Here is a 12,909-nt window from a genome sequence, read left to right on the forward strand (position 1 = left end):
CATGTCACGTATTGTTATTAATGTCTAATTTACACAGTTTCTCACTAGATGCTGATGCATCCTACTTAGTAAATAAAAGTAAAACCAATGGCTTTTGCACAATTATGCAAATTTTACCCATTGGCCAATATGTGAACTAATCTTAGCAAAATCTAACAAGGTCTAAAATTTGCACCTAGCGCAATGTTATACCATAATGCATCAAATTTGTTTTCCCCACATTCACACATAATGTGAAATAAAATCTACCCACTGACACATCCATTTCACACACTTGCAAACTCCCACTCACATTGTCTTCAGACCACATGGGTCAAAATTATGACTAATTTGTGGGTTCTATTTTGTGTGTACTTTTGGAAACTTACTAATTCTAAATGTCTGTAAAATGAATCTTCACTTTAAAATTAACAAAATTGCACTCTTCTTCACAACACGTCACTCCTACAGAAATACCCACATTTAAAATTGTTCTGCCTTTGCAACACAAATTCACGTCATACAAATCAAGATAATTAACTCTTAGGCAGCGTTATCGTCATAACTTGATTCACGGGGTAATACCGTTTTTGTCACATGAGGATTATCATCTGTGGGGGCACATTGGTGGCTTACGCCTTTGTTTAATTTATACTCTCGCCCATATGCATATGGTGCCAATTAGGCCATTTGTCATGGCCCAGAGCCCAACACCATTGAATATTATGTTCATATCCTTTTCACTACTCTATATGCTTGCAATGGAGTATACCAGATAAACTAACCATCAATTGAAGCATTATCGTTTGTTATGTGAATTATGTGATTTACCGAGTTATTCAACAAACACTCTTGTAAATAGAGAAATAAATGTGAAACATTGGAGAATAACACAGAAAGTGTCAGCAAAGTCGAACACGAGGCAGTGACAGGCGCCAGACACAGCCACCACGCCACTTGCCTGAGCGCCACCACCCAATAAAATGACAAATAATATTCACTTATTTAAGTGTTTTTCTTACATTTGGAATACAAATGAATAATTTTATAATGAAAGTATATATATATATATATATATATATATATATATATATATATATATATATATATATATATATATATATATATATATATATATATATATATCTATCTATCTATCTATCTATCTACATCTAGAGGTTATCTTGAGATGATTTCGGGCTTAGTGTCCCCGCGGCCCGGTCCTCGACCTGGCCTCACTCCTAGGAAGCAGCCCGTGACAGCTGACTAACTCCCAGGTACCTATTTACTGCTAGATAACATATATATTATATATATATATATATATATATATATATATATTATACTGTATATTGCGCATAAGCAGGCATGACCATTTTCTAATAGTCGCTGCCCAAGGGTTAATTATATACAGTATTACACAATTATAGCATACATATTTGAAATATCTATTCTTAGATAAAACTGTGTAATGCTAGTATACTATCCATGGTGCCATGAAATTTGCCTAGTAAAAAACTCAGAATGAAGAAATAAATATAAAAATTTCATACCAAATATGAAACCAATATGATTTTCAGTCACTGAAAGTCAAGGCTAAGGCTTTGCTGGCAGTATGATTTAGGAGAAGGCAATGGGTTTTACCTGTAATATCCCTTCATTAGCCAATGCTTCCTTACTTCAAAGATCATTTATGCCCTTTAGTTTTAATAGGTAAGCTTAATTTAAACATGGTTTAAAATTTCTTAACACGTCTTGCATTTAATATAAGAAAAAGACAATGGCCCGGCTCTCCAGGTACTTAATAAATAAGACTAAAGTGACATGAGAGAAGGTAGAAAACTTGTTTAAGACATTCTCGAGATGAAATTAAAAATAATAAATACACAAATTAACTCGCAGTTTATGAGATATTGGTACCAGAATATACATCTTGATACAAAAATTATATGCTTTATAATCAAATGAAAATATATAAATAAAAGGAACTTACATCATCCAAAATTACTGGAGCAAATTATTTAATCCGTCCTCGTATCTCTACTGAACTGAACTAGTTTCAGCTCCAAATAAGAGCCAAATATCATGCAGGTAGGAAAAGCTTGAAAGAAAAAAGAAAATTCAACATGTGAGAAACTCCATTACTAATTAAATTTCGAAGTACTGTACACTGTAAAGTTATACTGTACCTTATTTGGAGCTGCCAAAATATACAATTTAGGCAAATTAATTGCATCTTTATGTCCTTCCTAACAATAAATTTTCACTAACGCTGCATATATTTATATACTGTGTAATCATATCAATTTTGCAGGAATACTTTCAGAAGAGCAGAGGCCTTCCTAAAGAACCTTGTATCTTCCTTGAGCCTTTACAGGACCTGCACTAGTTCTCAGTTTCACAAGTTCTTCACGTATTAATCGAATGATTTCAGCTTTCGCTTTAGACACAGCTAACTCGGATGTAGATTCAATAGCTAAGAAGAGTTTGCGCTCCCCTTCGGGCGGATTTTTACCCTGAAAAAGATAAACAAACATAAGTAAGCTGCAGAATGATAATACTGCAAATTGGAAGTGTTTATAATACAGTTTACGTAAACTTACTTATCTTTGTCAATCAATTAACTGAAACTCATATTAAAATGTGCTACCTGTTTCGCCAACATACTACAAAGACACAAGGTACATACCGCTGGACAGAATGTTCCTCTTACTGTTATTCCAGCTTCGGAATATTCAGAGATTTGGGCCAGAGCTTCCTTACTCGTTACTCGCCACCTGAAATGTGGATAATCATCACAAGACTGGCACAACAAAGCTAGAATAAATAACAATGCCAAAACCACTCTTTGTGGACGAATCATTATATTAACATTTCTACACAAAATATTATAGGAAAAGCAGTAAAATATATTCTTCATACAAGAGCATAGACAAATGGGAGTAATGGGAGGCTTTAACAAAAAATTATAAAACAGTTACACAAACATCTCACATAATAAAAGCTTTAAGAGTGACTAGGACTCAAATTTACAGTTTCATGGAAAATAGTGAACTTCATAACCCAGGACAACAGGGATTTAGGGCGGGAAGATCCTGTCACAGTTACTCAATCACTATGACAAAATCACAGAAACTTTAGAAGAAAAATAAAATGCAGATGTGGTAGACACAAGACTGTGCAAAAGTATTCAATAAATGTGACTAAGGAGTGACAGCCCATGAGATCATTAGGAATAACGGCTAAAGTATCTGTAAAGATACGGATACGGGGGTAGTTGGATTTTCAACTTTCTGTCAAACAGAATTCAAAGAGTAACAGCCAATCAAATAAGATCAAGCCCAAGTGCAGTTACAAGCTCTGTACCCCAGGGTACAGTCCTAGCACCACTGCAATTTCTCATTCACATCTCAGATTTAGACAAAAATACTAGCTAGTTACAGCTTTGTGTCATCCTTTGCAAATGATACAAAAATCAACATGAAAATTTCCTCTGTAGAAGACACTAAAAAACTTCAAGCTGAGATAAATGAAAACTTTGATTGGGCAACTGAAAATAGTATGATGATTAATGGTGATAAGTTTCAGGTACTTAGGTATAGTGGAAACGAGGAACGTAAATGAAACACATAGTACAGGACACAATCAGACTTAATCATACAATGAAAGCAACATGTAAAAGATCTGGGAATTATGTCTGATGTGACATAATTTAGTGAACATTTAGTGACATAACCGAGCAAATATAGAGACAGCCAGGAAAATGATAAAATGGATTATGAGAATGTTCAAATACAGAGACCCCACAGCAATACCAATACCAGTATCCACTCGATTTAACGGCCTCTTTTATACCGATCTGTTGGTAATAACGACCGATTTGGGACACAAGTATCTGGAGCCTCATATACTGGTCAGGCGGTCGATATTGGATTTGTTTTGGTATAAGCAGGCCCTCACATGACAACAGGCCAGCGACCTCCAAGGCATTGAGGGAGGGATGGGAGGCAGTGATTGATGGAGGGAAGGCAATGAGGGGAGAGGCAGGGAGTGATAGAAGCAGTGAGGGAGGGAAAAAAATTAAGCAATAATGAGACCCAACAAGCGAGAAGTCTCGCTTGTTGGGTCTCATATACTGTATAGGAATATTCAATCAATTCAATTTCAACAATAAGAGGATTGACTGGGAAAAAATAAATGTAGACCTTGCAACCATTCAATGGGAGACAGTCTTAAGCGACAAAACTCCCACACAGGGAATAGCTCAACTGACAGCTGAAGCTTACAAGGTCTGCTTGAAGCACGTGCCTGTGAGGAGGGGCAGAAAGAGGACCACTCTAGAAAGAGAATGCAAACGACTGTACAGGAGAAGGAAAAAAATAACGGAAATGCTTCAGCAGACACAACTATCACAAGCAAGGAAAATAAGCCTAAGCAGGGAGATCGAAGAAATAGAACAAACGTTGAAGCGATCATATGAGTCTGAGGAAATGGAATTGGAACAGAGAGCTATACAAGAGATAAGGAAAAATCTGAAATATTTTTTCACATACGCAAAATCAAAATCCAAAACCTTGACCAGTATTGGACCGTTAATTACAAATGAAGATACGTACATAAAGGACAACAAAGAGATTAGTGAAATTCTAAGAAGCCAGTATGAGGCTATGTTTAGCACACCAATAAACAACATGAAAGTTGATGACCCAGACGGCGCCTTTATGAATGACATTCAAGCTGCAGATAATATAACGGATATTACCACAAACTCGGAAGACTTTGAAAGAGAAATTGACAATATGCCTATGCACTCAGCTCCTGGGCCTGACTCATGGAATTCAATATTCATAAAGAAATGTAAAGTACCAGTAGCGAGAGCACTCGGCGTAATATGGAGAAAGAGCCTGGATACAGGGGAGATACCAGCAGCACTTAAATCTGCAGATATAGCTCCATTGCACAAGAGGGGGAGTAAAGCCTTTGCCAAAAATTATAGGCCAGTTGCACTAACATCACACATAATAAAAGTGTTTGAAAGAGTGATTAGGAATCAAATTTCTAGTTTTATGGAAAACAATGAATTGCACAATCCAGGACAACATGGATTTAGAGCAGGAAGATCCTGTCTGTCACAGTTACTCAACCACTATGACAAAATCACAGAAGCCCTAGAAGAAAAGCAAAATGCAGATGGTGTATACACAGACTTTGCAAAGGCGTTCGGCAAATGTTACCATGGGGTGATAGCTCACAGAATGAGGTCAATGGAAATAACTGGAAAAGTAGGACGCTGGATACTCAATTTCCTGTTGAACAGAACACAAAGAGTAACAGTCAATCAGATAAAATCGAGTCCAAGCGATGTTAAAAGCTCTGTACCTCAAGGTACAGTCCTTGCACCGCTACTGTTCCTTATTCTCATATCTGATATAGACAAAAATACACGTCACAGCTTCGTGTCGTCCTTTGCATTTGACACAAAAATCAGCATGAAAATTACCTCTGCTGAAGACATTGAAAAACTACAAACAGATGTCAACAAAGTTTTCGATTGGGCAGCAGAAAAAACATGATGTTTAACAGTGATAAATTTCAGGTACTCAGGTACGGCAAATATGAGGATCTGAAACATAATACAGGGTACAAAACACAATCGAATCTTCCCATAGTAGAAAAACAGCATGTCAAGGATTTGGGAATAATGATGTCCGACAATCTAACGTTTAGGGAGCATAACCAAGCAAATATCGCGTCGGCAAGAAAAATGATCGGATGGATTACGAGAACTTTCAAATCCAGGGATCCCATCATAATGGTTGTACTCTTCAAGTCACTTGTGTTGTCCTGTCTCGAGTACTGCTCAGTACTCACTTCCCCCTTCAGAGCAGGAGAGATTGCTGAAATAGAGGGAATGCAGAGAACATATACGGCACGCATAGACGAGATAAAACACCTAAATTATTGGGATCGTCTCAAAGCTTTCCAAATGTACTCTCTAGAAAGGAGACGAGAGAGATACCAAATAATATACACATGGAAAATACTGGAGGGCCAGGTCCCAAATCTACGCAGTAAAATAACAACGTACTGGAGTGAACGATATGGAAGAAAATGCAAGATTGAACCAGTGAATAGCAGAGGTGCCATAGGCACAATCAGAGAGCACTGTATAAACATCATAGGTCCGCGGTTGTTCAACGTCCTCCCAGCGACTATAAGAAATATTGCCGGAACAACCGTGGACATCTTCAAGAGAAAACTGGACTGTTTTCTAAGAGAAGTTCCGGATGAGCCGGGCTGTGGTGGGTATGTGGCCCTGCGGGCCGCTCCAAGCAACAGCCTGGTGGACCAAACTCTCACAAGTCGAGCCTGGCCTTGGGCCGAGCTTGGGGAGTAGAAGAACTCCCAGAACCCCATCAACCAGGTATCAAGCAGGGGATAGGGAGTGTTGGGTGTGTGGTATGGTGTGGTGGGGTAGGGGGTGTTGGGTGTGTGGTATGGTGTGGTGGGGTAGGGGGTGTTGGGTGTGTGGTATGGTGTGGTGGGGTAGGGGGTGTTGGATGTGTGGTTGGAGGTGGGGGGATGGGGTGTGGTGGGGTAGGGGGTGCTGGGTGTGTGGTTGGAGGTAAGGGGAAGGGGTGTGGTGGGGTAGGGTGTGTTTGATGTGTGGTTGGAGGTGAGGAGATGGGGTGTGGTGGGGTAGAGGGTGTTGGGTGTGTGGTTGGAGGTGGGGAGATGGGGTGTTGTGAGGTGGGAGAGGGGTGTAAGGGTGTGGTTGGGGGGTAGGAGGGGAAATTGGAGGATGGCACCTAAAATGTCTTACCTAGCTTGCTGTGGGAAGTCATTAATTTCAAGTTCTTCCTCATACTTGTGATGAGTCTCTTCTGCAGTCCTCTTCCTCCTCCTCTTGATCATCACGGGGCTGATAGTTCAACTTATTATTCAATTTTTGTGCCATCTGAGAAAAGATATCTAATTAGTGGCTATCAGACATTTTAAAGTTAACAATTTGTTGTTACACTCACTTTGAGTTTCTAATTTGGAAAATGTGCAAATATGAGTCCTCCTCCTAAAATGAAAGTACTTGTAGGAGTGATGTGGTTGAAAGTACAAATATGTCATGATGGACCACCAGAAAGTAGACTTTCGTATTACTGAATTTGGATAAATTGAAAAATGTTTTATATTTAATTGCTAGTAAGACCTAACTGAATCCAACCATTCTAGACCTAATACACTCTATTCTGAGACCTAATATATCAACCCATTCTCGCAAATTTAATAAGTCAATATTGACTTATTAAATATGTGCATAGGTGACATACTTAACATAATAGATACCCTTAAAAAGATTCATAGAAAACACCGACCTTACCTAACCTACTTAGTATGTTAAGATAAGCATCTTATTGCTTCGTAATTACAATTATTACCTAACCTATAATAGGTATAGGTTAAGTAATAATTGTAATTACGAAGCAATAAGATGCTTATCTTAAGATACTAACAAGGTTAGGTAAGGTCGGTGTTTTCTATGAATCTTTTTAAGGGTATCTATAATGTTTAGTATATCACCTATGCACGTAGTTAATAAGTCAATATTGACCTTACGAATTTGTGAGAACAGGGTTGAATATATATATATTTTTTATTTTTCTATTTGTAATCACAAGAATTTTTACATTTTTGTACAGCCACTAGCACGCATAGCGTTTCTGGCAAGTCCTTAATCCTAATTTTCCCTGGAATATGACCCGCCAAATCCTGTAACAACCAAGTAACTATTCACTGCTGGGTGAACAGAGACTACAGTTAAGGATAGGTGCCTAGTCAATCCTTACCAGTCAGGATATGAACCAAGGCCAAATCGCTCACAAAGCACCAAGCGAGTGTTTTACCACTGCACCACGGGGACTGCTTAGTAATATGTAATAAATATATAAATATAAATATATATATATATATATATATATATATATATATATATATATATATATATATATATATATATATATATATATATATATATATATGTGCTATACTAGGAATATTTAAGTTTGGTTTTAGTTTTAGTTTTTTCCAGACTATAAAAGTGAGACTTACTGGAGCTCCAATACTACACATAGTATTACTACTGACTCAATAGTTACAAAAAGTGTTATCATTTCAGGAGGACAGGTTGAAATATTGTTATCATATTTGGTAAACATGCACTACTTTTGAGAAAAAAAATTAAAGCAATTGTCAGGAAATGGGATATTACACAGAGCAACAACCAAAACTGCGAGTCGACTCGCAGACGACATTTATAAAGCTCGGCACAACAATATTTTCTTAATCCTTTGGCTATGCTAATTCCACTGACATATAAGTTAGGGACAAGGGAGGCTGTACCTGTTCTGCAACAGTCTTGGCAGATATGGTGGGTTGCATAGCTGCTCCGCCCTTGAGAATAAACTCTGCAGCCTGCTGACTGGCACCTTTGGCCTCCTTGCCAATGTTATGTTGAAGATTGATGCGCTGAGCCAATTTACGAGCCAGTTCCAACTTGTCGGAGGCAGAAGGACCACCGAGGGAGATGCCCGACATGCTATCCCCTTGCGTTGAAGACACGTCAGGAGCCTGTCGAAATGTGAAAGCCTTCGAAAGATGTTATAACAAATTTATAAACTTGTTACCCAACCTGCTGTACATACTTTCTTTAAAAATACAATGTCACTGACTATATTTTAGTTGGTTATCTAATATAATCTCATAAAAAATCAAAATTATTTCACACTGCAAAATTATTTCAAACTGGTTATAGAAACATATATAACAGACACAATCATGCAGATCTATTTTAGTACTAACATTAACGTATACACATAAAAAAACATTTAAGTGCTTCAAAATTTAACATTTACAATTTACTCTTCATCTTCACATGCACAAAAGACATCATCAACACTCGCCAAACAAGACAGATGAAGCTGTGTAAAACCAACCACTGGACAAAAAGGACAATGAACACCACTAACCACCTTAATTTCCTTGACTGTCCTCTTTGTGTTTAGCATACTCTCAATCTGCTGGTCAATGTCCTGCTCAATGTCCTCGTCATCAGAGTCGGCAAGACCCAGGGCAGCTTTTTCAAATTTCTTCTTCTCCGAGGCAAAGTTTGCCTCAGATTCATCAAACTTGTAGCCTTTGCCATGGAAACCCCCGCCGGTTTTCACTTTTTTCCCCTCTCCTTCCATTTTCTGCTTATATTCATCATAGAATTTCTGAGGAAAAAACAAAACAAAAATCAATTCTGTTCCTCCTATATAAATTTCAAAGCCAAATGAGTTGAGATTGTAGTTGATCAAGAGAGAAATCTATGGGATGTAATACTTCAGTACAAGAAATTAGTACAGTACTGTAGTAATGTACTGTAGTGTAACAACCCAACCCACACGTATGAAATGAAATGAAAGTGTTAACATTTCAGCCCCATTCTGGACTCTTATTAAGGTCAGCTGGTAACAGTTCAAGAATCAATTCAATTTCTTTCTTTATTATGCACCCCATACCCATCCAGCGGGCGGTAGTGTAAAGGATTACAGAGGCACATAATCGGTTCAGGAACTGAACCCTCTAGTTCGTTTAGCTAAGCAAATAACAAATTAAAAAATGTCACATTCATTTAATTACATGTGTGAGTTGGATTATTTGTTTTAAAGTTACCTTATTGTGGCTTTTTATCTGCATAATATAATGAGTACTGCAGGTGCAATTATACAGGCTGCAGTAATAAGTACAGGAAACATAAAGAGTAAAATACAGGGAATATGATGAATTTTAGGTGGAGCTATGACCACAGGATGCAACAATAAGGGGGAGGGGGGAGGTTATCTTGAGATGATTTCGGGGCTTTAGTGTCCCCGCGGCCGGTCCTCGACCAGGCCTCCACCCCCAGGAAAGCAGCCCGTGACAGCTGACTAACACCCAGGTACCTATTTTACTGCTAGGTAACAGGGGCATAGGGTGAAAGAAACTCTGCCCATTGTTTCTCGCCGGTGCCTGGGATCGAACCCAGGACCACAGGATCACAAGTCCAGCGTGCTGTCCGCTCGGCCGACCGGCTCCACTCCCCACTTTCCCCTCCCCTCCCGGGGAGGGGAAAGAAGAGGTACTGTATGGGGAATAGAGTGGTAACAATAATGGAGATTGTACCTGGTACCTGGATTGTACCTGAATGGGGTTCTGGGAGTTGTTCTATTCCCCAAACCCAGCCCAGGGGCCAAGCTTGACTTGTGTAAGATGATAGATGATGAGAGATGATAACTAATGGAGGATATAGTAATTATGATGGTAATGGTGGTGGTGATGGTGATAGTAATGAGGAGATTGGTGATAGTTACAATAGCACAGTAGCAATGATACTGGGACAAGTGTCCTACCAACTACCCATTTTGGTTCAGTGTGTACTTAACTACTTCTGTGAAACTTTGATTTGTTATTGTATCTGCTCTTCAATTAGTGATTGTCTTTCCAGTTTCCACAAATGTCCTTATGATCTACTTTTTTTTTAAATAAAGAGGCTATATTTATTTGCCTCGTATACTTCTTGCAATTGGAGGGGATGTGGTTAATGTTCTGGTGTTGGGGAGGGAAGGGGGGGGGGCAGGGGTGCTGCACAGTGCTGGGAGGGGGGGGCAGGGCTGCTGCACGGTGCTAGGGGGGGGGGGGGATTGTTGTACTGGAGTTGGGGAGGGAGGGAGGGGGGGTGATTGTTGTATTGGTTAGGGAGGGAGGGGGTGATTGTTGTATTGGTTAGGGAGGGAGGGGGGTGATTGTTGTATTGGTTAGGGAGGGAGGGGGGTGATTGTTGTATTGGTTAGGGAGGGAGGGGGGGTGATTGTTGTACTGGTGTTGGGGAGGGAGGGGGGGGGTGATTGCTGTACTGGTGTTGGGGAGGGAGGGGGGGGGGTGATTGCTGTACTGGTGTTGGGGAGGGAGGGAGGGGGGGGGTGACTGCTGTACTGGTGTTGGGGAGGGAGGGGGGGGGGGTGATTGTTGTACTGGTGTTGGGGAGGGAGGGGGGGGGGGTGATTGCTGTACTGGTGTTGGGGAGGGAGGGAGGGGGGGGGGGTGACTGCTGTACTGGTGTTGGGGAGGGAGGGGGGGGGTGATTGTTGTACTGGTGTTGGGGAGGGACGGGGGGGGGGGGGGGTGATTGCTGTACTGGTGTTGGGGAGGGAGGGGGGGGGGTGATTGTTGTACTGGTGTTGGGGAGGGACGGGGGGGGGGGTGATTGCTGTACTGGTGTTGGGGAGGGAGGGAGGGGGTGATTGCTGTACTGGTGTTGGGGAGGGAGGGAGGGGGGGGTGACTGCTGTACTGGTGTTGGGGAGGGAGGGGGGGGGGGGTGATTGCTGTACTGGTGTTGGGGAGGGAGGGAGGGAGGGGGTGATTGCTGTACTGGTGTTGGGGAGGGGGGGGGTGATTGCTGTACTGGTGTTGGGGAGGGAGGGGGGGGGGTGATTGCTGTACTGGTGTTGGGGAGGGGGGGGGGGGTGATTGCTGTACTGGTGTTGGGGAGGGAGGGAGGGGGGGGGTGACTGCTGTACTGGTGTTGGGGAGGGAGGGAGGGGGGTGATTGCTGTACTGGTGTTGGGGAGGGAGGGAGGGGGGGGGGTGACTGCTGTACTGGTGTTGGGGAGGGAGGGAGGGGGGGGGTGACTGCTGTACTGGTGTTGGGGAGGGGGGGTGATTGCTGTACTGGTGTTGGGGAGGGAGGGAGGGGGGGGGGGGTGACTGCTGTACTGGTGTTGGGGAGGGGGGGGGTGATTGCTGTACTGGTGTTGGGGAGGGAGGGAGGGGGGGGGGGTGACTGCTGTACTGGTGTTGGGGAGGGGGGGGGGTGATTGCTGTACTGGTGTTGGGGAGGGGGGGGTGATTGCTGTACTGGTGTTGGGGAGGGAGGGGGGGGTGACTGCTGTACTGGTGTTGGGGAGGGGGGGGGGGTGACTGCTGTACTGGTGTTGGGGAGGGAGGGGGGGGTGATTGCTGTACTGGTGTTGGGGAGGGGGGGGTGACTGCTGTACTGGTGTTGGGGAGGGAGGGGGGGGTGATTGCTGTACTGGTGTTGGGGAGGGGGGGGGTGACTGCTGTACTGGTGTTGGGGAGGGAGGGGGGGGGTGATTGCTGTACTGGTGTTGGGGAGGGGGGGGTGATTGCTGTACTGGTGTTGGGGAGGGAGGGGGGGGTGACTGCTGTACTGGTGTTGGGGAGGGAGGGAGGGGGGGGGGTGATTGTTGTACTGGTGTTGGGGAGGGAGGGGGGGGGTGATTGTTGTACTGGTGTTGGGGAGGGAGGGGGGGGGGTGATTGCTGTACTGGTGTTGGGGAGGGGGGGGGGGTGACTGCTGTACTGGTGTTGGGGAGGGAGGGGGGGGGGTGATTGCTGTACTAGTGTTGGGGAGGGAGGGAGGGGGGGTGATTGCTGTACTAGTGTTGGGGAGGGAGGGAGGGGGGGGGGGTGATTGCTGTACTGGTGTTGGGGAAGGAGGGAGGGGGGGGGGTGATTGCTGTACTGGTGTTGGGGAGGGAGGGAGGGGGGGGTGATTGCTGTACTAGTGTTGGGGAAGGAGGGAGGGGGGGGTGATTGCTGTACTGGTGTTGGGGAAGGAGGGAGGGGGGGGGGTGATTGCTGTACTGGTGTTGGGGAGGGAGGGAGGGGGTGTCTGACCGCCTCCGATGCGGTCAGCTCTGCCCATGCTGTTAGTTGGGAGTTGCAACAATGATGATATTACCTAATTTTTTCAATGTCTCTGACTGATTTTTTCTCAGCTTTTTTTGCAATAATATTATTCAATAGTATGTAGTGTGATATATTTATATAATAAAATGTGTGAACCATCACCATACTCAAAAGTATGCTGTGCATATTAGTGATTCAATAATAT

General features: G+C 42.6%; 1 protein-coding gene across 1 annotated transcript in view; it reads right to left on the reverse strand.

The window, feature by feature from the left end:
• The window catches only part of Prp5 (pre-mRNA processing factor 5), a 47,053-nt gene continuing 34,144 nt past the window's right edge, over positions 1-12,909 (reverse strand). The window contains 6 exon segments of the mRNA XM_045770329.2: positions 1-2,495; positions 2,669-2,756; positions 6,803-6,870; positions 6,872-6,937; positions 8,374-8,601; positions 9,000-9,245. Coding sequence (XP_045626285.1) covers positions 2,322-2,495; positions 2,669-2,756; positions 6,803-6,870; positions 6,872-6,937; positions 8,374-8,601; positions 9,000-9,245 — 870 coding nt within the window. The 3' untranslated portion in view covers positions 1-2,321.

The sequence above is a fragment of the Procambarus clarkii genome, chromosome 70 (assembly GCF_040958095.1).
Source record: "Procambarus clarkii isolate CNS0578487 chromosome 70, FALCON_Pclarkii_2.0, whole genome shotgun sequence".
In the NCBI taxonomy this organism is placed as follows: Eukaryota; Metazoa; Arthropoda; class Malacostraca; order Decapoda; family Cambaridae; genus Procambarus; species Procambarus clarkii.